Source organism: Gavia stellata, chromosome 8 (genome assembly GCF_030936135.1).
Source record: "Gavia stellata isolate bGavSte3 chromosome 8, bGavSte3.hap2, whole genome shotgun sequence".
NCBI classification, from domain to species: Eukaryota; Metazoa; Chordata; class Aves; order Gaviiformes; family Gaviidae; genus Gavia; species Gavia stellata.
In genome coordinates this window covers 41,089,372-41,110,652 of record NC_082601.1, presented here as the reverse complement: position 1 = coordinate 41,110,652, position 21,281 = coordinate 41,089,372, and the positions used below count along the sequence as shown (strand labels likewise).

At 40.6% G+C, this 21,281-nt stretch overlaps 1 protein-coding gene across 1 annotated transcript; it reads left to right on the top strand.

Moving 5' to 3' along the window:
- Window positions 1-8,481: 8,481 nt before the first annotated feature.
- Window positions 8,482-20,089, top strand: RBM44 (RNA binding motif protein 44). The gene is given in 17 exon segments (XM_059820795.1): window positions 8,482-9,366; window positions 9,369-9,442; window positions 9,444-9,987; window positions 10,107-10,165; window positions 11,387-11,563; window positions 12,295-12,469; window positions 12,550-12,575; window positions 13,080-13,127; window positions 13,545-13,617; window positions 13,896-13,998; window positions 14,340-14,471; window positions 15,163-15,236; window positions 15,335-15,408; window positions 15,730-16,126; window positions 16,900-17,045; window positions 17,166-17,291; window positions 20,086-20,089. Coding segments are annotated over 17 exon segments (3,117 nt in total).
- Window positions 20,090-21,281: the final 1,192 nt, after the last annotated feature.

Genomic DNA, 21,281 nt, shown 5'->3' with positions numbered 1-21,281 from the left:
TTGTGACAGACTTGTTAAGACACTGTTAACGCTTGTTCTGACATCTCTGATAAATCTGCAATTCTTTTAGGAGATGCCAACAGACAGATCAGTGATCTCAAATTTAAACTAGCAAAGTCTGAGCAAGAGATAACAGCATTGGAGCAGAATGTAAGTCTCTGGCTTGTTCTGTTTGTTTAGGCATGGTGAGAATGCAAAGAGAAAGTGTATTTTATTAGATGATAAATGAAATGATTACGGTGATTTTCCCTTAAAATAAGAAGCAGGAGTGTTGGAGCATCAGGGCTACTGCACTTAAGTCATAAAGACTAACATGATTTCATTTACATATAGGGAAGAGTGAATGTATTATTATTCATCTTTACTGAAGGAAAGACATTCAAAGACAAAGGTATATTGAAAGCACTTACTGAACTCTTTAGAATACTTCTTATGCCTAGCTATTGACAATTTTTAAATGGCTCCTGGCATATGATGTAGTATATATGGATTTTATACAAGACTGTTCAATATTGACTGTTTGCTTTTGTTCAGAGTTTGTCAGCGATACTTTTGCTAAGATAAATTTAGTATTTTTTCTGTATTTTTTTGTTGCTGGAAGCATATTAAATATGGATATGTATAAAGGCCTGGAGTAAGTTACCATGGCCAGGCTTCCTTGGTAGATTTTTTTCTCAAAATATGCCTTTATTTAATTAAAGAAAAGTGAGCATCTCTCTGGTTATTGCTTAACCACTAGTGGAAGAGTAAAGCTTCAGAGTAACTGCTTGGTACAGCTTTTAATTCAAAAAATTTGCCTTCACCTTAGGTAATACGATTGGAAGGTCAGGTAGCCCGATACAAAACTGCTGCTGAAAATGCTGAAAGAGTAGAAGATGAACTGAAAGCAGAGAAACGCAAACTACAGAGAGAGGTAACTCTAAATGCAAGCTGTCACAGGCTAGCGGTCAGCCTGCATTGCATGGGGGGAGACCCGTCTGTCTGGTGCATTTCAGAGGAGGAACTACCCGTCTTGGTAGAGCGAAGAAGAAATGTCTGCTTTTTTTATTGCTTTGCTTCAGTTATTCGTTCTAAATGTTTAACCAGAGTTGGTTCTCTGAAGCAAACTCAAGTTCTTCTTGGACAACTTAAATCTAGAAGCAGCCTTCAAATGCTCAGGTTTGCATGCTGCTTTGCAGCTGTGAATGTTCACATGGGTCGACGTTCATCAAGTGAAGAAGTCCTATTTCTACTTTACAGTCCTTGTCCTTTGTTGTACCTGAAGACCCATTACTTCGGGTGTTAGAAATTCTGAGCTGGTCTTTTGAGAACATGTGATTTGGAAATTACAGCAGCAGAAAGCTGGAAATCCTGCTGTAAGGTTAATTTGGGTGCTTCATTATTTAAGCACAGTGCCACACCTTTCCAGGAATGACAATCTAAACTTTCAAGCTGTAGAGTCTAAACTTGAGTGCTAAATGGATTTGAATCAGTCTTATGGAGCCTGGTTTTCTTGCTCTGTTAATCTATTTATTCCTGTTTGCTGTAGCGCGTCCATCTGCAGACTCTGTTTCTCTCTCTTAGAACACTGCATCTTCAAGCTGTCTGTAATTTTGACCTTACTTGTCTTACCAATCTTCGTGTTCTCTCCAAGTAGCTGCTACAACCAGCTTAAATACGTTTGTCGGCTTCTTTCACACCTGCCTCCTGACTTTTGTTCAGTGTGGCTCTTTGCTTTTTCTAAATACTCCTTCTGCTCTGTTGCCTGTAAGTATTGCTCTCTGCAGTCCACCTCTCTCTCCTTACCCCCATTCCGTGGTGGGTTTTGTAGAAAACTAAGGCACCAAAGTCATGGCTGTGGCTGCAGTTCTGGGAACCATGAAAGCCAGGCAGTGAGACAGGCGTATGTCACTCAGCAGATCTCTGAGCATCTGTCCCTCTGAAGTTGAAGCAAACTCTGAGCCATTTGTTCAACATTCTGTAAATACCTTGGATTCTTGGCACTGTGCTTAGATGATATCTGTGTGTGTGGCCTTCAAAGCAGTTACACAACGTTTACTTTTAACTCTGCTAATAGGAATTTTCAACTGCTTTATCTTGTAAGGAAATTCCAGCAATATGGTCAGTTAAGTGTTGGTAACTACAAACCTTGCTTTATCTTTGAAAAGGGAAAACGCTGCGAAAGTAACGGGGGTTTTTTTTCTGCTTCTTTCCTTCAGCTTCGTTCAGCGTTGGATAAAACTGAAGAGCTTGAAGTCAGCAATGGTCATCTAGTAAAACGCTTGGAGAAGATGAAAGCCAACCGGAACGCTTTACTGTCTCAGCAATAACCACCACCTTTCAATGGAAACTACTACTGCTTGACAGAATCGGAACACCATTGCAGATGCTTCTGTCTCTTGCTGTCCGGGATGCTTTGTGTCATGCCTTCTGAGAACAGACAACCCCAACGTTTGCTACGTGCCACCCAGTTGTGGTTCTCTCTACGCAGATTGAAACCTACTGCACTATATACATAGGAGTAGCTGATCCAAATGGCTGTGCCTGCGAGGGCCCATCTACACCGTCCTTTGGGTACATTTGAAGTACAACAGCCGTCTACCATATAAGAAGCACATCGGGCGTCGCGTTAAGTTCTCCATCCAGAAGGCACAGCAGCCAATTATTGCCATTTAAAATGGCATTCAACGAAAACACTTTAACTGGACTGGAATTTTGTGTCTTGCTGAAAATTTAAAAAAAAACCCAACACTGTAGGTTTTGGACTTTCTCCTGACAGTATCTGTAATTTAGTGACTACGGTAGAGTTATTCATAGTAGGTTTTTCATTTACAAATCACTGTGGAACCACAAGCCATTACAAAGCAAAACTCCTTCAGTGGAAACCATGGAAGAAGATGGTCTTGGAAGCAAAAGTGACCTTAAATGACTTTGCCAATAAAACAAAGGTGTTTGGAGGGATTTTTGCACCAGTTGAATCATAAGACTCTTTTATTTCAGGGTAAATAGGCAATAGCTTAATTGAATTTTCAACTTTTATTTGTATTATTTAATCCCTGCTCTTGGAATTGAAGTAAACTACTTTTAAAGGATGCCAAGTTGCATTAATAAACCAGCATAAGGCCGTGTTTTAAGAAATGGTGGGTTTTGCACTTAGATCGCTCACTTTGGTGCATTTGTCAAAGCAAGTGTCATTTGCTTAAAAAATGTAATGGGTTTTTTACATCAGAAACTATCTACTGGTCCATGAACTGCTAGGAAGGTATGCCGCTACAAAATATAAGTCTAATTTTTAAAAAAGTAACTGGTAAGTAAAGAAGCACTTTAGAAAATATTACTGCCTATGGTTTTTGTACAACTACAGAAGTAGCGATTTCCTTCTAGGGTCATTGTAAAGGTTTTCCACTTCTCATAAAAAAATAACATAACCAATTGAAATGGTTATGTTAAATGGTTATGTTCAATGCAGGCAGTTTATTATACACAACCAGCACTACAGCTCTGGGTTATTGGAAATTATTCTGAATGTACTACTCAAAGGAACACAGCAGTAACCTGAAGAATAAAGCTGTCCTTTCCCCTTCAGCCCCAACAGAAAAGCTTGCGAGTCGGGCAGGCGACCAGTCCTGTAGGAACCTGCTTGCACTACGAAGCAGCATCTCCAGTCCGACAGGCGCAACCTTCTGTCGATCCTGACTGCCTCCATAGATATGGTTCTATCAAGCCAAATCCAGACCTGGGAGACCATTTCTTCTTAACTTGGTCTTTGGACTCTCCGGTCCAGATCTTTCCCTAGCCTCTTCCTCACGGACTGGAGGTTAGAGTATAAACCGCTGCTATTTTCAACGTGAAGGGGATCGCTGGTATCTTCTTAGAGCACCTTCACAAATTAAGTAAACCAAAAACAGTGTCTGAATGTCTTTCTCTGGTTTGGCTAGAAAATAACACCTTTCTCTCCATCTCTTCTGAGTGTACCTGGAAATTTAGGAATGAAGTACTGAAATGAGTATTCCAGGAAAAGGATGAAGAAGGCTTTTTTTTGTGCGCCTGGGGAAATAACTATTTCATTGTTGATCAAAAGTGGTGTAACTTGAGGATTAAAGGAATCTTTTAAATGAAATTTCCACTCCAGCTGGAGCTTTGGGTTCTTTTTTCGGTTTTTGAGAGGAACATTCAGGTGCAGAGCCAGGTTTCTTGTGGAATACCTCAAAATTGCTGTGGATACCAATTTACAATTTTCTGTGGTTGACCTGTGTAATTTCTGGTGTACAAAGCCTCTGGGACCTAAAAAATAAACTAAGGGTTTTTCAGAATGCAAACAAACGTGCTAAATACAACTTGCTAACTGATGATAAGGTGTGTGATGGCTACCGGTCATCTTTTTATTTGTGGTAGCAGTGAAAACTCTCTCTTCTGGCAAGATTGAGGAGAAACAACCTAGCAACTAAGTGTCGGTCCAAAAGGCGAAAAGTAATACTTTGCTCATCAAGAAGTGATGTGTTTATTATTTTGAAGTAGGTCGCATCTCACACCCCATAAGCATTAACCTCATGACAGAAATCAGATGTGTATTTCAACCTGGATATGCTCTTAGTAGGAATCTGTGTGTGTGATAAAGTAGCTGAATGTTGAAGCCACGTTTCCCCCCCCCGTAACTTTCAGTATGACTTAGCTTTAGAATAAGGGAAGAAAAAGTACTGGTTGGTTTACTGCAAACTGGTTTATGTTTTCCTGCCAAGAATGTACAACAACAGGGCTTCGAATGGTAATAATAGCACATGCCCCGGTCCTTTTAATTGCGCTCCAAATGGGAGAGCCTCGGTACCCAGCCCGCTGCCTCAGGGCCGAGCCGAGGTGGTGGCAGCCTGCCGAGGAACGGCTCCTGGGGGAACCAGGATGGGTTTTCCTAGAACTTGTATTTAAAATTGCTATCCTTTGTTTTATTTTTAAATGTTAAATAATTTTATTGTTTGCAAATGGAATGTTACCCAAAATGTTTGTTTTGTTTTTTCAATCAAATCTGTTAGGAGATACGAGCGTGGAAAAGGAAATTAACGGAACTCGCCAATAAAAATGTCCCTTGTTCGGGTAGTTTTTATGGAGTGGTCTGTCATGATGATGTTACTGGTAAAAGTTCTCTTGGAAAATACAGACTTTTTGGATGATACTGGTGTAATGGGCTCATTTTCCTTTTTAATATGTTGCTGCAAACACACAAACAGGAGTAAGACTTGTTGTAAAATATACAAAGGCGGGGGGTTGTGTGATTTAAAGGCACTGCTGGGAGATGTACCCCCAAATATTAACATTTTTAATGGCAGGGTGCGCTTGGAGAGGGCGGGGGACGCGGACACTGTCCCATCAGGAGAAATTTGAATGGTATTGCTCATGGGATTAATCCTCCACTTTACTTAAAGTATTTATGGTGAACAGAGGTAACCCACATAGTAACTCTCCCTGGAAGAATCCTCTGCAACAGGAGACAACTGGGTTCATCAAAAACCTGTCAATATTAGTATTAAATTGCCATAGAGAGATCGCTTACATGAAATATACTGAGGAGGAGGAGGTTAGTGCTTGTCTCTGCTTTAAATGCTCCAACCGATCGATTATAGGGGTTTGGGGTAGTTCATTTTAGGCAGCTAAGCCATGTTTTGCACATTTCATTAAGAACTTCACATGTTTGTGTTTAAAAAGAGGAGCAAGGGCCAAAACCAGCCTTGTAAAAATAACGTGTGCGTTTATGATCGGTAACCTGCGTAGCATGGATTTGCCAGGTGCCGCTCCCCACTCCATACTGCATCTCCGCTGCCTGTAATAACGCTCCTTCAGACTGAAAGCCTTCCAGCTGCTGGGAGGTTTTAATAACTACAAGAAGACGTGCTGCTGCTGTCCCCCGCAGGCTGCCCGGCCCTGAGGCAGGAGGAGGAGAAGGCCCTCAGCCCCGCTGAGGGGACATGGCGGCGGGTGGCGTCCATGAGGGCGGCAGCACGCGGAGGGCGCAGGCGCCGCGCCGACCAATCAGGCGCTGGAGCGCCTGCGGTCGCAGCCAATGGGCTGGAGGCGCGGGCGGGGAGCGGCGGCTGGCGGCCGTTGAGCGCGTGCTCCGCCGCCCCGTTGCCGCCGGGCCGGGGTTGAGGCGGCGGGTGCCGGTTACCGGCCGGGGGCTCGGCGCTGGTACGGAGGCGTTACGGAGGCTTCGTCTGGGCAGCAGGAAGGTTGTTCAGCCTTCCCTGGAGCCGGGGTGAGCGCTGTGAGCTGCGGTTCCCCGCCTGCGGGTTCCCCTCAGGCGAGAGGGGGCACCGGGCTTCTCTGAGGGCTTCCTCCCCCGGGCCTCCGCTGAGGCTCCCCGCGCTGCGCTGCGGAGTGCAGGCCCTGCTTCAATATCATTGCCGGTTTCTAAGCGGCTTGGCTGTTGTTAAGCATCTAGCTGCGTCGTTAGTAGTAACAACAAGGTTATAGTTACTTCTCAAGGGTATAGCTACTGTGGTTCTTGTTTCTTGACTCATTCTTAAGGAAAGAAGTGGGGGGGAAGAAAGTCACTTCCTTGTGATAGTATGTGGTAATTTGTGTATAAGCATCTGAGATGTGCTTTGGCAGCGTTATGGCAAGACTTTTAATTTCACAGATGTAGTTGCTGGAAACTTCGGTTAGGAGATGAAGGTAAAGTTAGTGTAATAAGAAGGCTAACAGCTTTTGAAACAAAAAGAACTGTAGAAGTGCATAAGGAAATTACGGTAAGTTTTGGGTTGCTTTTTTGGAGTGTGACTGACTTCTATTGATGACTTGTGTTAAATGATGCAAATGATTTTTATTAGGTGATTTTAAATGATGTCATTTTAATGCTGATCCTTAGCAGATCAGAGTGAGTGGATGCAGATTCAAGAAACAAGCCACTTTGCCCCATGAGGAAGGGCTGTCATGAAGTTATCTCTCAGCGGTCCATTCTGCAAACCTTCCTGTGCAGCTACGAGGCCTGGGTCATACTGTTTATACCTGGAGTGGATGGAGCTCACATAAATTGTGTGTTAAATCCCGGAGAGGTGGCCAAGAAACAGGCCTGTGTTTCCAGTCTCCCCTCATGCTCCCCCAGCAGCCTGCGTCTCATTTCAGTACTTCACTCGGTTCCTTATGGACGGTGTTTCACCAGGCTGAAAGCTTCCGCTGGAGGATGAACCAGTGACTCGTGTCTTTAGAAGCGTGTGAAACCCAGCTTATGGGCCTGTTGGTTGGTCTGCATGCCCTTGCAGGGGGAAGAGTTATAGGCAGGACTGTATTTTGCTGTGCTTTACATAAGATTATAGCTGGGATAGAGATCTGTGACTATAATACAAAATTATTATGTTTCGTTTCAGTAGCTTAGAAAGCATACCTGAGAAATGTCTAACGTTTGCCTGTATCCCTCTCTTCTTTATAAGCTTTGGGGGGGAGGCAGAGAAGAATCAACAACCGTTTATAAGAAACAAGCTTCACAAAGAGCGTCTCCTGTCCCTATATGCTTTTTCTCTGCTTTTTGTTTGTGTTTGCTATAAAACTAGGTTTATTGCATATCCAGAGCTGGGAAAAGTTTTAGTGTATTTTCCAGGTTGCTTCTGTTGCTAAAAGAAGTGCTGTGATCCAAGAAACTACCTTCCTGTTTTCCCTCATGTCTTACACTTGGTTGTAAAGGTTCTCAGGTTTTCTTACGGTTCTGTGTTCTTGTTTCTCCAGAATTAAAAGTAATATGCTTCTGTTTCCTCCTTGTCCAACATCGGAAGGGTTTTTAGTTTTCAGAAGGCACAGAGTTCTAAGTTAACCTCTTTGCTCATTTAAGTAGTTTTTAAAATTTTTATAGCTCCTGGACTGGAGGATATTCCCTACAGTACATACTGTTCTTGGATCAAGAAGCTGTAAGCTTTTCTGTGGTAAGGAGTGCTTACAGGCCACATATACGATCAGGAATGATGTGAGGTTGGTTTGTGGTCACTGAATCCAGGATAACATCAGCATCCTGACTCTTGGAGTCAGCACCTTAGAGTCATCAAAACACCTTGTGTGCTGTCGCGAAGTTACCGTACGGTGTAAATAGCTCGCTGCGTATCAACAGGGATTCTGATGATTCAGCCAAGTAATGCTTCAGTGGTAAGAGGCTGGAAACTTTGCCCAAGAGTTAAGAAAATAGGTTTGAATGGTCTCTGAGGATGCTTTTACTCAATTGAAATAACACAAGCAAGATCGGCAAATTCTTTTAAGAGCCTTCCGTGAGCTCTTAGGATTTCTTTGAGAATGTACTGTATAATTCCTAGCTTCTACACTAGCATGCAGTAGGTAATAATAAGATGGTTAATTTAACATATTTTTTAAACAGTAATGTCCTCTTGCACACCGTGGAGTATCTTGAACTTCTCTTATTTTTATTAAGGTGAGAAGCTGCTAGGAAGAGACAAGCTGATGACTTTGAGAGGTTGCAGCAGGAGCAAGTTGCGTGGATAACTTCTGAGGAAGGACTTAAGCGTTTGTACCATGGAACTGGAAAAGAACAGCGATGTTAAAAGCAAAAGGAGATGCTTCAATCAGACCTCGCATCTCTCCTCTTACTCTGAGGAAGCTGAGCACGCGCTTGTCAGAGATGTTGCAGCAGGAGCTAACCGCTCTGGTTTTGGCCAGGAATGTTCTGTCAGTGTTTCAGAATTAAAGTTGTCAGAGGAAAGCTTACCTTATTTAAGTTCATCTTTAGATGCAGATATTGAAATGTATAATAAAAAGAGAATGAGAATTTGCTGTGCACGAGTAAACGAAAGCAAGAAAGAAGCTGAGATGTTGGGAAGCGCATGTGACAATAGGCACTTTAATTGCTGGGTGTGTGATGATTGCAGACAAAGCCATTTAGCTGAAGATTCACAGCTGGAGTATCTCAGTGCTCATGAGCAAGATTTTGATGATAGGAATAGCTCAAGTGAGTTTTCTGAGCAAAGGGAAACTATAGGAATTGAAACGTTAAAGCTGATAGATCTACTTCATGCAGTTCCAGGGGGTGGAGTCGCAAAGGAACAAAATCTCGTTGACGTGTCAGAAGATTGTTCTCCTGCTTCTGAGTATGGTGTAGGTGACCAGACCTGCCCAGAAGCAGATATGCCAGAGCTTCCCCACCTGCTTCAGGACTCCCTGTCTCTGTCAGATGGCAATGATGTGACTTGTGATCATCAGGAAGAGCAAACAGAGTATCGTAGTGTTGTTTGTGGATGTATACTTGAAAGTCATGCTTGTGGGAGTAAAGAAAGGGTCTGTCCAAATCTGCTTGTATGTGACAGTTTAGAAAACGGAGATGTGAAAGACACCCCACTGACTGACGGCATGCTGCCACCCCAAATGGCTACAAGTGAAGAAGCGTCTGAAAAGAATGACAGGCACATTCACAGCTTCTCAGTGAAGCAAGACAATCCTTTACTGTCGCCACGGGAGAGGGCCCCTGCAGTAGCCATGCATTTTTGCGAACTGTCAGGGGACTCCGATTTCTACGGTTGTGAAGAATCCGGTGTGTGCACACGTGGTGCCAGCTGTGCTGACTGCACTGCAAAGGATGCTGAAACCCAATTTCCAGTCTCTGCAGTTCTCACTAGCAAGAATCCCTTTTTTGAGGTGGAAATTGCAGATAAATTCTCCCGTGGAAACGCCAGCTGTCTGAACTCGGAGTTCGAGCATTGTGAAAACTTGGAAAACATTACCAGTGACTCTATGGTTAACCAGGCTGTTGATGTGAGTTCTGATTTTAGAGCTTGCTTTACAACAAGCCGAAGTACCAGTGCTCGGGTTTGTCTCTCGTCCAGGGCTATTAATACCGAGATAACAATGATGAACAAATCTCGACCCGTGGGATGGCGCCGTCAAACCCGTGCAGATGTTGCTTGCAATACAGAGTGGTCGTGTGGCGCCGGTAGTACAGTGCAAATTTGGTCACAGCTTACTGACACACTGGAAGAACACTCACATGGCAATACTGCAACAGCTGAAAGAAGTTCACAAATTCAGGTAATTAACAAAAAAATCACAACCACAAAACTTTGTTATATAGGACTTTAAATCAAAGTTGCTCGGAACTTGTCTATACATATGTTAATCTAACTTTTTAAATTTTTTTTTTTGTTCAGGAACAGCAGGAATTAAAAAATGAGCTGTGTAGCAGCGATTTAAAGATAAGCACTGACAGGTGGGTCATGAATTGTTCTTGGTTTGGAATTGTAGATGCTGGGTAAGATTCCTTTCATGATTGAAAGGTTGTCTGTGACTTAGCAAAACTGATGGTATTAAAAGATTGCTGGGCAGCGGTTCCTACGCTGGAGGGTAGGAAGGGACCTGGACAAGTGAGAACAATGAGGTGAAAAGAATTCCTGAAGTTGAAGAAAGACCAAAGCAGCCTTGGTCTGCAGTAGCAGGCTGGCCAAGAGCAAGTCGAATGTAAGTCAGCAGTGCTTCCATACGGCGAAGAAGGGAAACAGCATCCTGGGGCTGCATTAACAAGAGTGCAGCCAGCAGATGGAGGGAAGTGTTTGTTCTTCTCAGTTTGGTGCTCATAAGGTTGCATCTGGAAAGGTATCTCCAGCTGTGGGCCTTGTAGTGCAAGAAAGAGACTGGCAGACTGGGGAAAGCCCACCAGAGGACCATGGAGATGGTGAGGGGAGCTGGTGGAGCACCTGATGTGTGGGGAGGGCTGAGGGAACTGGGTTTGGTCAGCCCAGAGAAGGGGAGGTGGGCAACCTCCCTGCAGTTCTTGGCAATCTGGTGGTGGGTTGCCAAGAAGACGGAGTCAAATTCTTCGCAGAGGTGCGTTTTGAAAGGGCAAGAGCCAACAGTTACAGTGAGGGGAGTTCTAGTGGGTGTAAGAAAAAGTTTCTTCCAGTGAGGGTAGTATTGAAACAGCGTTGGAGAGATGGTGCAGTCTCCTTTCTTGGAAATTTAAAACAAACGAAAAACCCCAAACCCAACAACAAAGCTGGACTGGATAAGACTCCGAGCCAATTTTGAAGTTAGCCCTGCTTTGAACAGAGGTTTGTACTGCAGACCTCCAGTGATCCCTTCCAACCTAAATTATTCTGTGACTGTGGAAACAAAATAAGTGCATCTGTAGATCAACAGAGTTGCTAAGTTTCTTTTTGGTCTTATGACCACAATTTTTAGACAGAAATTATGATGGTGCTCATGCAGTTTCCGCCTCTCAGTTAAGGCTGATTATAATGTGAAAGCTACTGTAGGACATCTTTTTTTTTCTGTATAGTAAATAGGAGGAACTGATTTAATTTTTCTTTTTTTTTGCCTTGAATCGTATCAGAAATAGCATCTGGAAAGTTACTTGTTTCAAAATAAAACATAATGAATGTAAAATATTGATTCAAGGGCTTCAAGGTTTTTGTTTATTGTTATTATTTTAAAGGCTGGTACACCTGGACAAACAAGCTGTGAAGACTTCTGCATCAAGCTACTGTCAAAAAATGCTGCAGAGAGCAATTGAAGCAGAACTGCAGATTCTAAATGCTCATTATCAGATGTGCTATCAGCACTGCTTGAAGATTTACAAACTGGCTTTGGAGGAAAACATGTGTTTTAGCAGGCACGTACATGTGTTTTAGCAGGCACGTACAGGCACTTTTAAATGAAATTGATAGCTTGGTTAAAAGGCACTAATTGCTAAATATTACTGACGTAGTCTATGCATAGCTTGTAATAGTGTTTATAGTTAGCATTGTTGTCCGAAAGAGCTTACATTCTTGTAACTGCTAAGTCTTATTTTCAGCCTAAAATTTTCTGTAGCATTTCCAGACCCAGAAAAATACAGTTTGTTTCCAGGAATGCCTCTCTCTACAGGAGGAAAAGTACAGCAGGAATAGTACAGAGAATCCATTCAGGAATGGACAGGATGCATAGAGGGGGAGCTGGGGAGAAGGTAAAGGTGAAAGAGAGAGGAGGTGCAGGATTGTTAAGAGGTGGGGCAGGAAGGGGGTGGCGATTGCAGAGCCTCCAGCTGATAAAGCACACGCCCTGTAATGAACATGGAATTCAACCAAGGAGTCCTGCCTCTGAGCGCTTTGCTGTGCCACGGATAGCTATAAAAACCTCACTACAGTAGCGTCTGCTCCGTAGCTTAGGAGGGGGTTCAAGAGAGCACCTGGTAATCCCATGAAACTGTACAGCTCTGGAGAGCTACTGTGCGCGTTAGGAGCAAGCTCCTGTTTGTGCGGGATGCGGAGGAATCTTTGAACGCTGTAAAATGTTTGGGCAATTCTAGAAGCAGTAAAATAAATGTCTAAGTTTGATCTTATTTTCTTATACATATTTTAACAGATGTAGTGGAAGTACTGAATTAGGTTCATCTCTTATGCTAATTTTGGAAGAGCTAAAAAAGAATTACAACAGTATGAGAATGAAAATAAAAATGGGCGTACCTTTAAATGCACTTCCACCGCTATCAGTTGAGATGAAGTTGTTCTCAATCTCTTCTTCTTATGTCCCCTGCAAGGTAATTTCTTAATTGCTTTTTGTTTTTAATATAAATTGTTTTCTTCAGAAAATTAAGATGAGTCTTTTCTTTTTTGACAGTTGTTCAGAGAGGATCTTTGCTATGAGTAAGTAGTCCTCATTTGTGGTATTTATTAAAGTTCAAAATAAATGAGAAGTGAGTTTAAAAGATGTTAAACTTAGAATTGCTTTATTTCGGGATGTATCTTGTTGCTCCAAACTCTTTAACTGAAAGCCTAGTGTAGCACTTTGGGTACAGTGCTTTTATTTTAAGGAAATTTTTACTCTGTAGTGTTCTAGTCTGCAAACTATGGAGTTGCATTTTTACTATCTTTATAGCAAAAGTTTTCAATTTACAGGTAATTTTCCTGGTTCCCTACTTCCATTACTAAAACCTTTTGTCTCTAATCTTAATGCTGTATGAGTGCTGTGACAAAAACCTCAAACAGAAAAAACAAACAAACAAAAAAAAACCCAACCAAACAAAAAAACCACACCAAAACAAAAAGGCTTTCCTGCCAACAGAGGTAATATTAGGTATATAAGCAGCTGTTCTGCTAAGATTATCATTCAGTTATGAAGAATGATAGAAAAATAACTTCATGTTTCAGGCAGAGATATTGTACTGCATGTTCAAGAACCATGTCCAGTTACTTTATATAAGTGGAGATTAAAACAAGTTTGGCAATAAGTTTTGAATGCATCAGGTAAACAACTAGAGATCTTTTTCAAATTTCTTGTTGAACATTAGTAAAATTAATCAAAAATTGCATGGAGATTTCAAATTGTAAAGACGTATATTGAAACATCACACAGAAAGCCATCTAGGTACAAAGGAAAAATAGCCTAACAGAAACCTAGAACATAGCGTTATGTTTCAGGTTGCAACAATGCTTTTATAAAATACAGGTATCAAAAATCTTTGGTTCTCATTTTAAGCTAAGACTTATAGAGCACATTTTATTTATTTTACCATGAGCTTTTGGAAATATTTAATATTTCAGAGTACTTGGTATCATTGTAGAATTTAAAGTTGTTGTACCATATTTTGTATTAAATTCTTGGATCTGTTTTAGTTCTGTTTCAGGCACAAGAAAAGCTGACTCGGAAGCACCAAAACTGCAAGAAAGGAAGATTTCTGTCAGCATGGTAGGGACTTCTTCATTGCTGAGTTTCATAGACGTTAATGTTGTGAAGCATAGTCTCCTTTTAGGTATATGCAAATACAGTCACAGTCTTCAGGGCTGAAGCTGGGATTCTCTGTCAGTGATTGCAAATGCAGCTGATGTGACCAGAATTTTGATTGTTTTTTCAAAATAAAATAACTTGGGGGTTCTTTTTAAAGTTTACCTGTTTAATTCTGAAGCTCAGAAAAATAACGTATAATCAGGTGCGAGTGCTGTGACATAACTGAAACGTGTTTGTAGGACAATCCACAGACTGTATGTTTAACTGATGGTGGTCAGCCAAGTGGCTCTACTTCCTCCAAGACATTTGAAGAGCAACATAAAGATCAGGATGTGGAACATGGTAAGTGATCTGTGTCTAGTACAAATACTACATAATTTGTTAGTTAAGTTGTTGGAGAAAAACCTGAACCCTGTGTGAAACATATATATGGCTACTCAACTGTCCTTTCTGTGATGGAATGCTTAACATTGTATCAGCTTTATATTATACCTTACATCTTGGAAAAAAAAAATTGCTACTTAAATCAGAAGTGAAAACTAGTACGTGTCACCTCTTCGTAACATAGTACTAAGTTGTGTAGGTAGCTGGAATCCTCTTGAGCACACAGAAATTTGATATTCATTCATATGACATACCGCAGTCTGTATTTTAACACACTGAAATTTATTTCAACTGTCAAGGCTGTGTGAAAAATGAAGAAGGGAATGAATATTGGTTTGATGCTAAAGAGGACTTCACAGTAAGAGATTCTTCAGTAATATCTGAGGAAACAAAAAAGCAACAAGAAAAACAAGACACAGTTGATTTAAGAGGTGAGGTCGTGTGCTTTAAGGTGCCATACCTAATAATGGTGTTTATTATTTGAGTATTCTGTCCCTTCACAAGTATAAGTAAACTTGGAAAAAATGCTAGCTGGGTTTTCAGACTTACATTTTCATTGATTTGCAGTGAATGCTTGTTCATCCACGTTTTTCCTTGAAAACTTTACCTACAGTGGTTAAACTCAATTTAGTAAATGTCCGGCCAGTCACGTACCTGGAAATCTTTTCTTTTTTTCCCTCTTCCTCCTCTTTTGGCTTCCTTCCCCATAATGGCTTCTTAAGAGTTAGCTGGGAATGATCTGTCTCTGGAGGCTTGGGTCCCGGTGATGGGCATGGTTAGAAGTCCCAGCGTGTTGAAAGCAGAGAGCTTGTGTGCTCGGTGGTGGGGACTCACAGTACGCTACCCATGCTTCAGCACTGGTACCCATTAGTTCAGACCAGTGTTTTCTCTGGTTGTACCTCTTCTGCCTCTCCAAACCTCAGGAAATACTCGAGGAAAAGAGATTGCACAAACTGAACTGTTCCGCTTCTCAGGACACTCATTTTCTGTTAGAAGATACTCTTCATTCTTTTAGGTTTTTTAAAGGCTTTCTATCTACGCTTTCCGAAATCTACAGAGAAGATGTTAGCTTGAACTGAAAGAATAACTGGTAACACTTTGCTTTCTTATGTTTATTATTAGAAGCGAAGATAATGGAGAATGGAAATGAGTGTTCTTTTCTTCGTGTTGGTGGCCTAAGTTCCTCAGTGTCAGAGGTATGCCTGTTCTTATTTACATAGTAGTAGTGATGTCTTGCCTCTTCCCTGAATTCTTTCACACTATACATTTGCAACCAAATATGCTTCTTTTGTAGGGTGACTTAAGATCACATTTCCAGAAGTATCAGATTTCTGACAGTCTTATCTCTGTGGATTCTCGAAACTACAGGTATATTAATACAAGTTTTACTTGTTTCAGATTTTTTTGTCTTTCAAAGTAAGCGAGTCATGGGAGAGAGGAAGAAGTAGTTCATTAATTTGTTTCGGTAATTAATGTAGATACAGATAGGCTGACAAAAGCTTGTCATTCCAGACAGCTGCTCATCTTAGAAGAAGTTAAGGAGTCTGAAATTTTCTGTTGAGTTTAATGGAGGTACAGTTAATATTCAAAAGATGAGAACCATCATGTGTTCTTACTGATAGTAATTTAATGTGTTTTACTTGTTTTCCTTTTTTTATTATTATTTTTTTTTTTAATTTTATACCTTAGATATGCATTTCTTTCCTTTAGAGACACTAATAAAGCAAAGTTAGCTGTAGAGGAAATGAACCAAAAAAGAATAAAAGGAAAACCAGTAAGTGCTGAACTTGTAAATACCTCATCAGAGGATAAATATTTGGTTTCCCAAGTACTTACAAATAAGCTTTGGCATGAAATCCAACCTGTTGAGAACAGTCAAAGAAATTATCAAGATAAACCACTCACTTCAGCCTCCAATTCTGTGGAAGCACCTGACGCTACCTCTCCTTCTGAGAAAATGCATCTCCTTCCCACAACTTCTTCAAAGATTTCTTGCTCTACACAAGTACCTTCAGAAACAAAGTGCCCTGGTCTGAAATCATCTACTGAAGATTCGGTATGTTATTTGCTTGGAGTTAATCGAAAGGTAAATAATTATTACGAAGGCTCTTTTATATGGCAGATTAAGAGCCTTAAAACTTCTTGTCCCATAACATGTGAGATTTAACGTAAATAGAATGATGTTAGGATAGAAAAATGTGTTATGTGTCAGTAGTAAGTTTACGGCATGCTGCAGAAGAGTGACAGCATCACTCGTTTGCCCCTGCATCAAATTGTGATGCTCCATCTTTTTTTCTTAACCCGAAGCCAGTTGGGAACCTAGCCATTTGCCCTAGATTTTTCATCTTGCTTTTCTCCTCTTTTGAGTTTCCACTTGTGACACTTTTTTTTTGTGAATGTCTTGCGATTTTATACAGGGAAGATTTTGGGATACTGGAGGGGAAACTCTTGGGGTTTTTTAATATAACTCTAAGAAACATCTATGTATAAATACAGTATTTTTGTATTCGCTCAAGTTGGTCCTTGGAAGATAAGGCAAATTGCTGGTGTTGCTCTCATAAACTATATAGATATGCTACCTGTGGGGATTTAACTTTAAACATGCTAGTCCTCTGGGAAATATAAATTGGATCCAATTCAAAGCAGCAGGAATGTCAGTTACACGTAAATGCATGTAGCAGTTTTATTTCTGATTTACAGATTGGGTAATATGACTGGTTGTATTAGAATAACTTATTGGTCTGAATCTGTCATTTTTTTCTTTTTCTGTAACAGGAATATTTATTAGTAGTAAAAATGTTGTATTACTTGTGCAGTGCTTAACCCATTCACTTTTTGCTTATTTTGATGTAATTCTAGGATAGTGGAGAAAATTTGCTGCACAAAACATCTGCTCCTTTCTCCACTCATTCATATGATGCCTTTATTTCTCCTAATACGTTGAACTTGAGCAGCTTTACCAAATTAATGAAGAAACTTCAAGAAATTCATCCAGAGGCTAGCAGGTGAGCGTATTTGGGTTTCATTTCTGCCCCATTTGTAATGGATCCAATATCCGTGGTAACTAAGTGCTAGATGTATTGCACAAAATGTGATGTAAACAGTTATTTCTTTTATTCTTACAGAGACAAAATTGTGGATGCTCTGCTGGAGGTGAGGAAAAACAACAAAGGTATCCTAAGTGGGTTGTCTATCAGTTCTATTGCAGAAAGGACCTCTGTCGTTCTAAGGAAATCGACGCCCGGTTGCGGGTGGGAAAAGCAATGTAAATAAGTGAGTATTCTAGCCTACAGAAATATATTGAAATAAAAACACTTGAATTTGTGTAGATGTATAGCCTGACTAGATTAGTAAGTGACTTAGTAGAAAGCTCTGCAAGAAGTACCTGAATGAATCCACTCAAACAATGGCTTCTAAAGATGGTTAGCTGTTTTGCAGAACACCTGTAAACAGATTGGCTTGCTAGCTCTACGCACTCTATAAAACGAGGTATACTGGAAGTTTTATTACACGAACCGTTTTGTTGATTAATTTAGTGGAGAACGCTGTCATACATATTCTGTACAAAGGTGACACCTAATGGCCAGTCCTTGTGTAGCATATCATAAAGAAATCCCAGCATAGGCTCAATTTTGGTTTAAAAATCGATGATTTCTATCTGATGTATGAGAGTCAGTTCTGGACTAGAAATCAGCAGAGTAAGATTGTATGTCTTTTAGTTTTTTCATGTTAAAGGACATCGTGCATGATGACACAGCACTGGATGCTGCAGGAAGCTGCAGCAAGCTGAACACGCTAAAAACCCAGCCCAGAATTCCAGGGATATGTATATTGATTGCCCTGTCGGAGACATCAGTGAGTTGGCGCTTGTTTCGGTCTCCTACTAAACTTGGTATTCTGCTTGCTTTAGGGCTGCTAGCAGTGCCACTACCAGGTTTCCCGCACTGTCCCATACGTTCTTAGCAATGCTCCAGCTTCACTTTTGCCTATAAACACAATTTGTACGATATTTATTCTTCTGTAGTGTTTCTTCCCAAAACTGCACCAAATCCTTAATGCTCTGATTTTGGCCTCAAAGCTCCTGTTTCAAGGATGTCAAGGAGTCAGTTTGGTTTTAATCGATACCACCTCTTCCAGCAGTATTTATGCTGATAGTTTTACACATCCAAGTATCTTTTCCACCCATTGAATGTTGCTTATCAGACTAAATTCTCCTGGTCAGATGCCTACGGACGTGTTACTATAGTGCATGAGCAAACCGTAACACAGCCTTAACTTGAACAGAACTGCTGTGCGTTACATACTAGAACTAATAAAAGTAGAGTCATTCTGTCCGGTAAGACAAAGCAGCATCCTGGGCTAGAAAAGCTTCCACAGATGCATTAAATATACAAATAGTTCCTTACAGGTCATTTGTCTCGTCCTTGTTCTGGGAAGTAATATCAGTGACAGTGACCAGACGAGTCCTTCAGAAAGACTGTAGATTGCATTAAATACACAGAGACATAGGATAGGATTTTACATACAGCGTAAGATTATACCTCCCATAGTGATGAGTATGAAAGAACCTCAACCAATACGCATGTTTGGCTGAGTTCCTTTTGAAAGGGCTAGTGTAATGTAAGTTTGTTAGTTTGGCATTTGACTGCCTTGTGAGCTTTTACAGATGCCTCTATGAATCAAAATAAGATTTAAAAAAGAAAAGCCTTCATATTAACCTACTGACTGACTTCTGTAGGACTGCAGATATGGGCATAAACTCATTAAAAAAAAATAAATCTTACACTTCAAGTATTTTTCAATTAGTAAGGTTTTAACAGCCTCAAATGTGTTGTGCTTTCTTTGTCAAGTGATTTTTTTTTTTTTTTTTTTAAATGGTATGTAGGCTTTACAGTCATAATTGTTCCTATGATAGTATTTATTTTTTTTCTGTTGCTTTTCTAACGACCTGATGACCTATAACAATTTTTACTTTCATCACGAGGGAGCTGTGAAATAGCCAATTAGTAAGTAATGAGGAAAAAGAATTCTCATCTTTCCATAGTAAGAAACAAGTATGTAGTATGTTTAAGAAAAGATGATCCTGCTGAAAGCTCATCTATACTAATTCTGGTACGTGTATAGCTTCAGGCTTTCCTGAAGGGTAAGCATCCACTGAAAAATACGTCCTCGGAGCCTTATGTTCTTGCGAGCTGATGAAATGTCCAGAGTTGTACAGATCATACTTTTATGTCCAGCTGTATTACATAATATTTAATGTGTAACAGCTGAATTTCAGCTTTAAAGTCAAGCATGATATAATCTTGCTTTATTCTTTGGCTGACTGAGCCCAGAGTTGGGCATCTGAATGTTTATAGATCTTGTATATTTGTTCATTTTGAAGGGGTAATTTCATTAGAAATGGGAAGTTAGGTTTTGGACTGGAAAGTCCATTTATTCTCACCAGTGAGTGGCTGTCATATTTACCTGAACAGCACACTTAACCTTTTTCTGTTTTCTAAATCTAACGGTAGGCAGCAGTTAACAGGAGTTGTGATGCTGTAAAAGTTACTCAGGGCAGCATTAAAAATGGCTGTTTCCTTAAATTTGATCAGTACCAAATGTCCACGCTTGGAAGCTTTCTGTGAAATTAATACTCAGCATAGTAAAAATTTAAAAACAGATCAATGGAGAGGGGTCTTACCAAAGCATAACTAAACCAGTGCTTTGAGAAACATAAAGAAATGCCTGGAGTCTATGTACTCCTAAATGATGATTTGATAACTTAATTTTGAATTAATTGAATTAATAAAAAATGACCACCAGATAGGATCTGTTGCACAAAGATTATTTATTTTATTTTATTGTAGTCATTTCTTTCACGTGGTTCTTGAACCCTCACTCTTCTCTGTACTTCTGCAGTACAGACCAAAATTATTATAGCTTCTAGTGGTTTCCTGGGGTATTAAAACTGCCGATGTTCCTTTTGTTTCAGTTTGTGTGTGTACATGCAAAATTGACGTGCTGCTTCTTTTTGTGTGGTGTTTTTTGTTTTTTTCTTTTTAGGTAGATGGCTTTCCAATTATGAAGAGTCGATCATCTCCCTTTGGAAGATTTTTGCAAATTCTGTACTCCAGCTTGTTCCGAGATCATACTGTATTTCTTGTTTGATTTATTTCAGCAGATCTTAATGAAAACTCGTGTAGCATCACTGTATGATATGCAATCTAATCCAAGAGAATATAACCTGAAGGTCAGTTTGAGGTGTTTTTCTGTTTATGCAGATACTACATTATTCTTCCCAGTTTCATTGTTTCCCCGTAGTTGGTTCAAGCCTTTCAGCAGGTTTCTTAAGGTAGAAAGATCACACTTCAGTGAAGCAAGACTTCCCTATAGCGGCAGGGCTTTTCTAGGCTGAAGTACACACCCCCCAGTTCTTGCGTGCCACTTTGTTTTAGGTGCCATGGTAGCTGCTAAGATGTTAATAAGCAGCCAACACGCTTGTGCTTTCCAGAGAGTCTGATTCTGAATAGTCTGTAGGAATTCCATGTATCCTTTGAATACTGGGGAGGCAGCAAGGGCTTCGTTTTAATAAACCGGGCTTTGGAGCTGGCAGCGCTGGTTGCATAATCCTGTGCTGCAGCAGAGTCATCTCGTGTCCGTTTTTGACTCGGAAGCGTGTTGCAGACTGCAGAGCAGTGATGTGTCTGAATGGTTCCTTCAGGATGAAGCCTGGATTATTTTTTTTTTTTTTCAGAACATGGCATTTTGTTGTCTCATATTGCAATTCTGTTGCTGCAAACAGAGGATGGGCTTCTAAATCCTCTTTCTGTGTCCCATGGCCTGGTATAGTGGGAAGCACGCACTCCTGAGACATTCGATTTGGGTTGATAGAGAGGGGAGGAGGAAATCTGGGAGTATCCAGAGTTTTGTGTTTGCCTGTGCCATTACTGTACAGAAGAGGCCTAGATTTTAAATCCTCTTCTGGTAGACGAAGGAAAGGCAGCTTAGGCGTACGTGTCTGGTCAGGGGGTGAGGAGAAGTATCCTTGATTGACACGGACAGGCTCATGCTGTGATACTGCATGACAAGACCGTACGTTGCTGTTGTCCATCTCTGTCTCTCTGTTGTACTTTGTCCTTGATCCCGGCTGCGTTTGCTGCTGAAAATAGCAACCTTACTTACCTGTGAATAAAGGTTAAAATCCCTTCTTCAAAAAGTTGTGCCGGTGTTCTGCTGTTTTCAGATCTCATCTGTTCCCT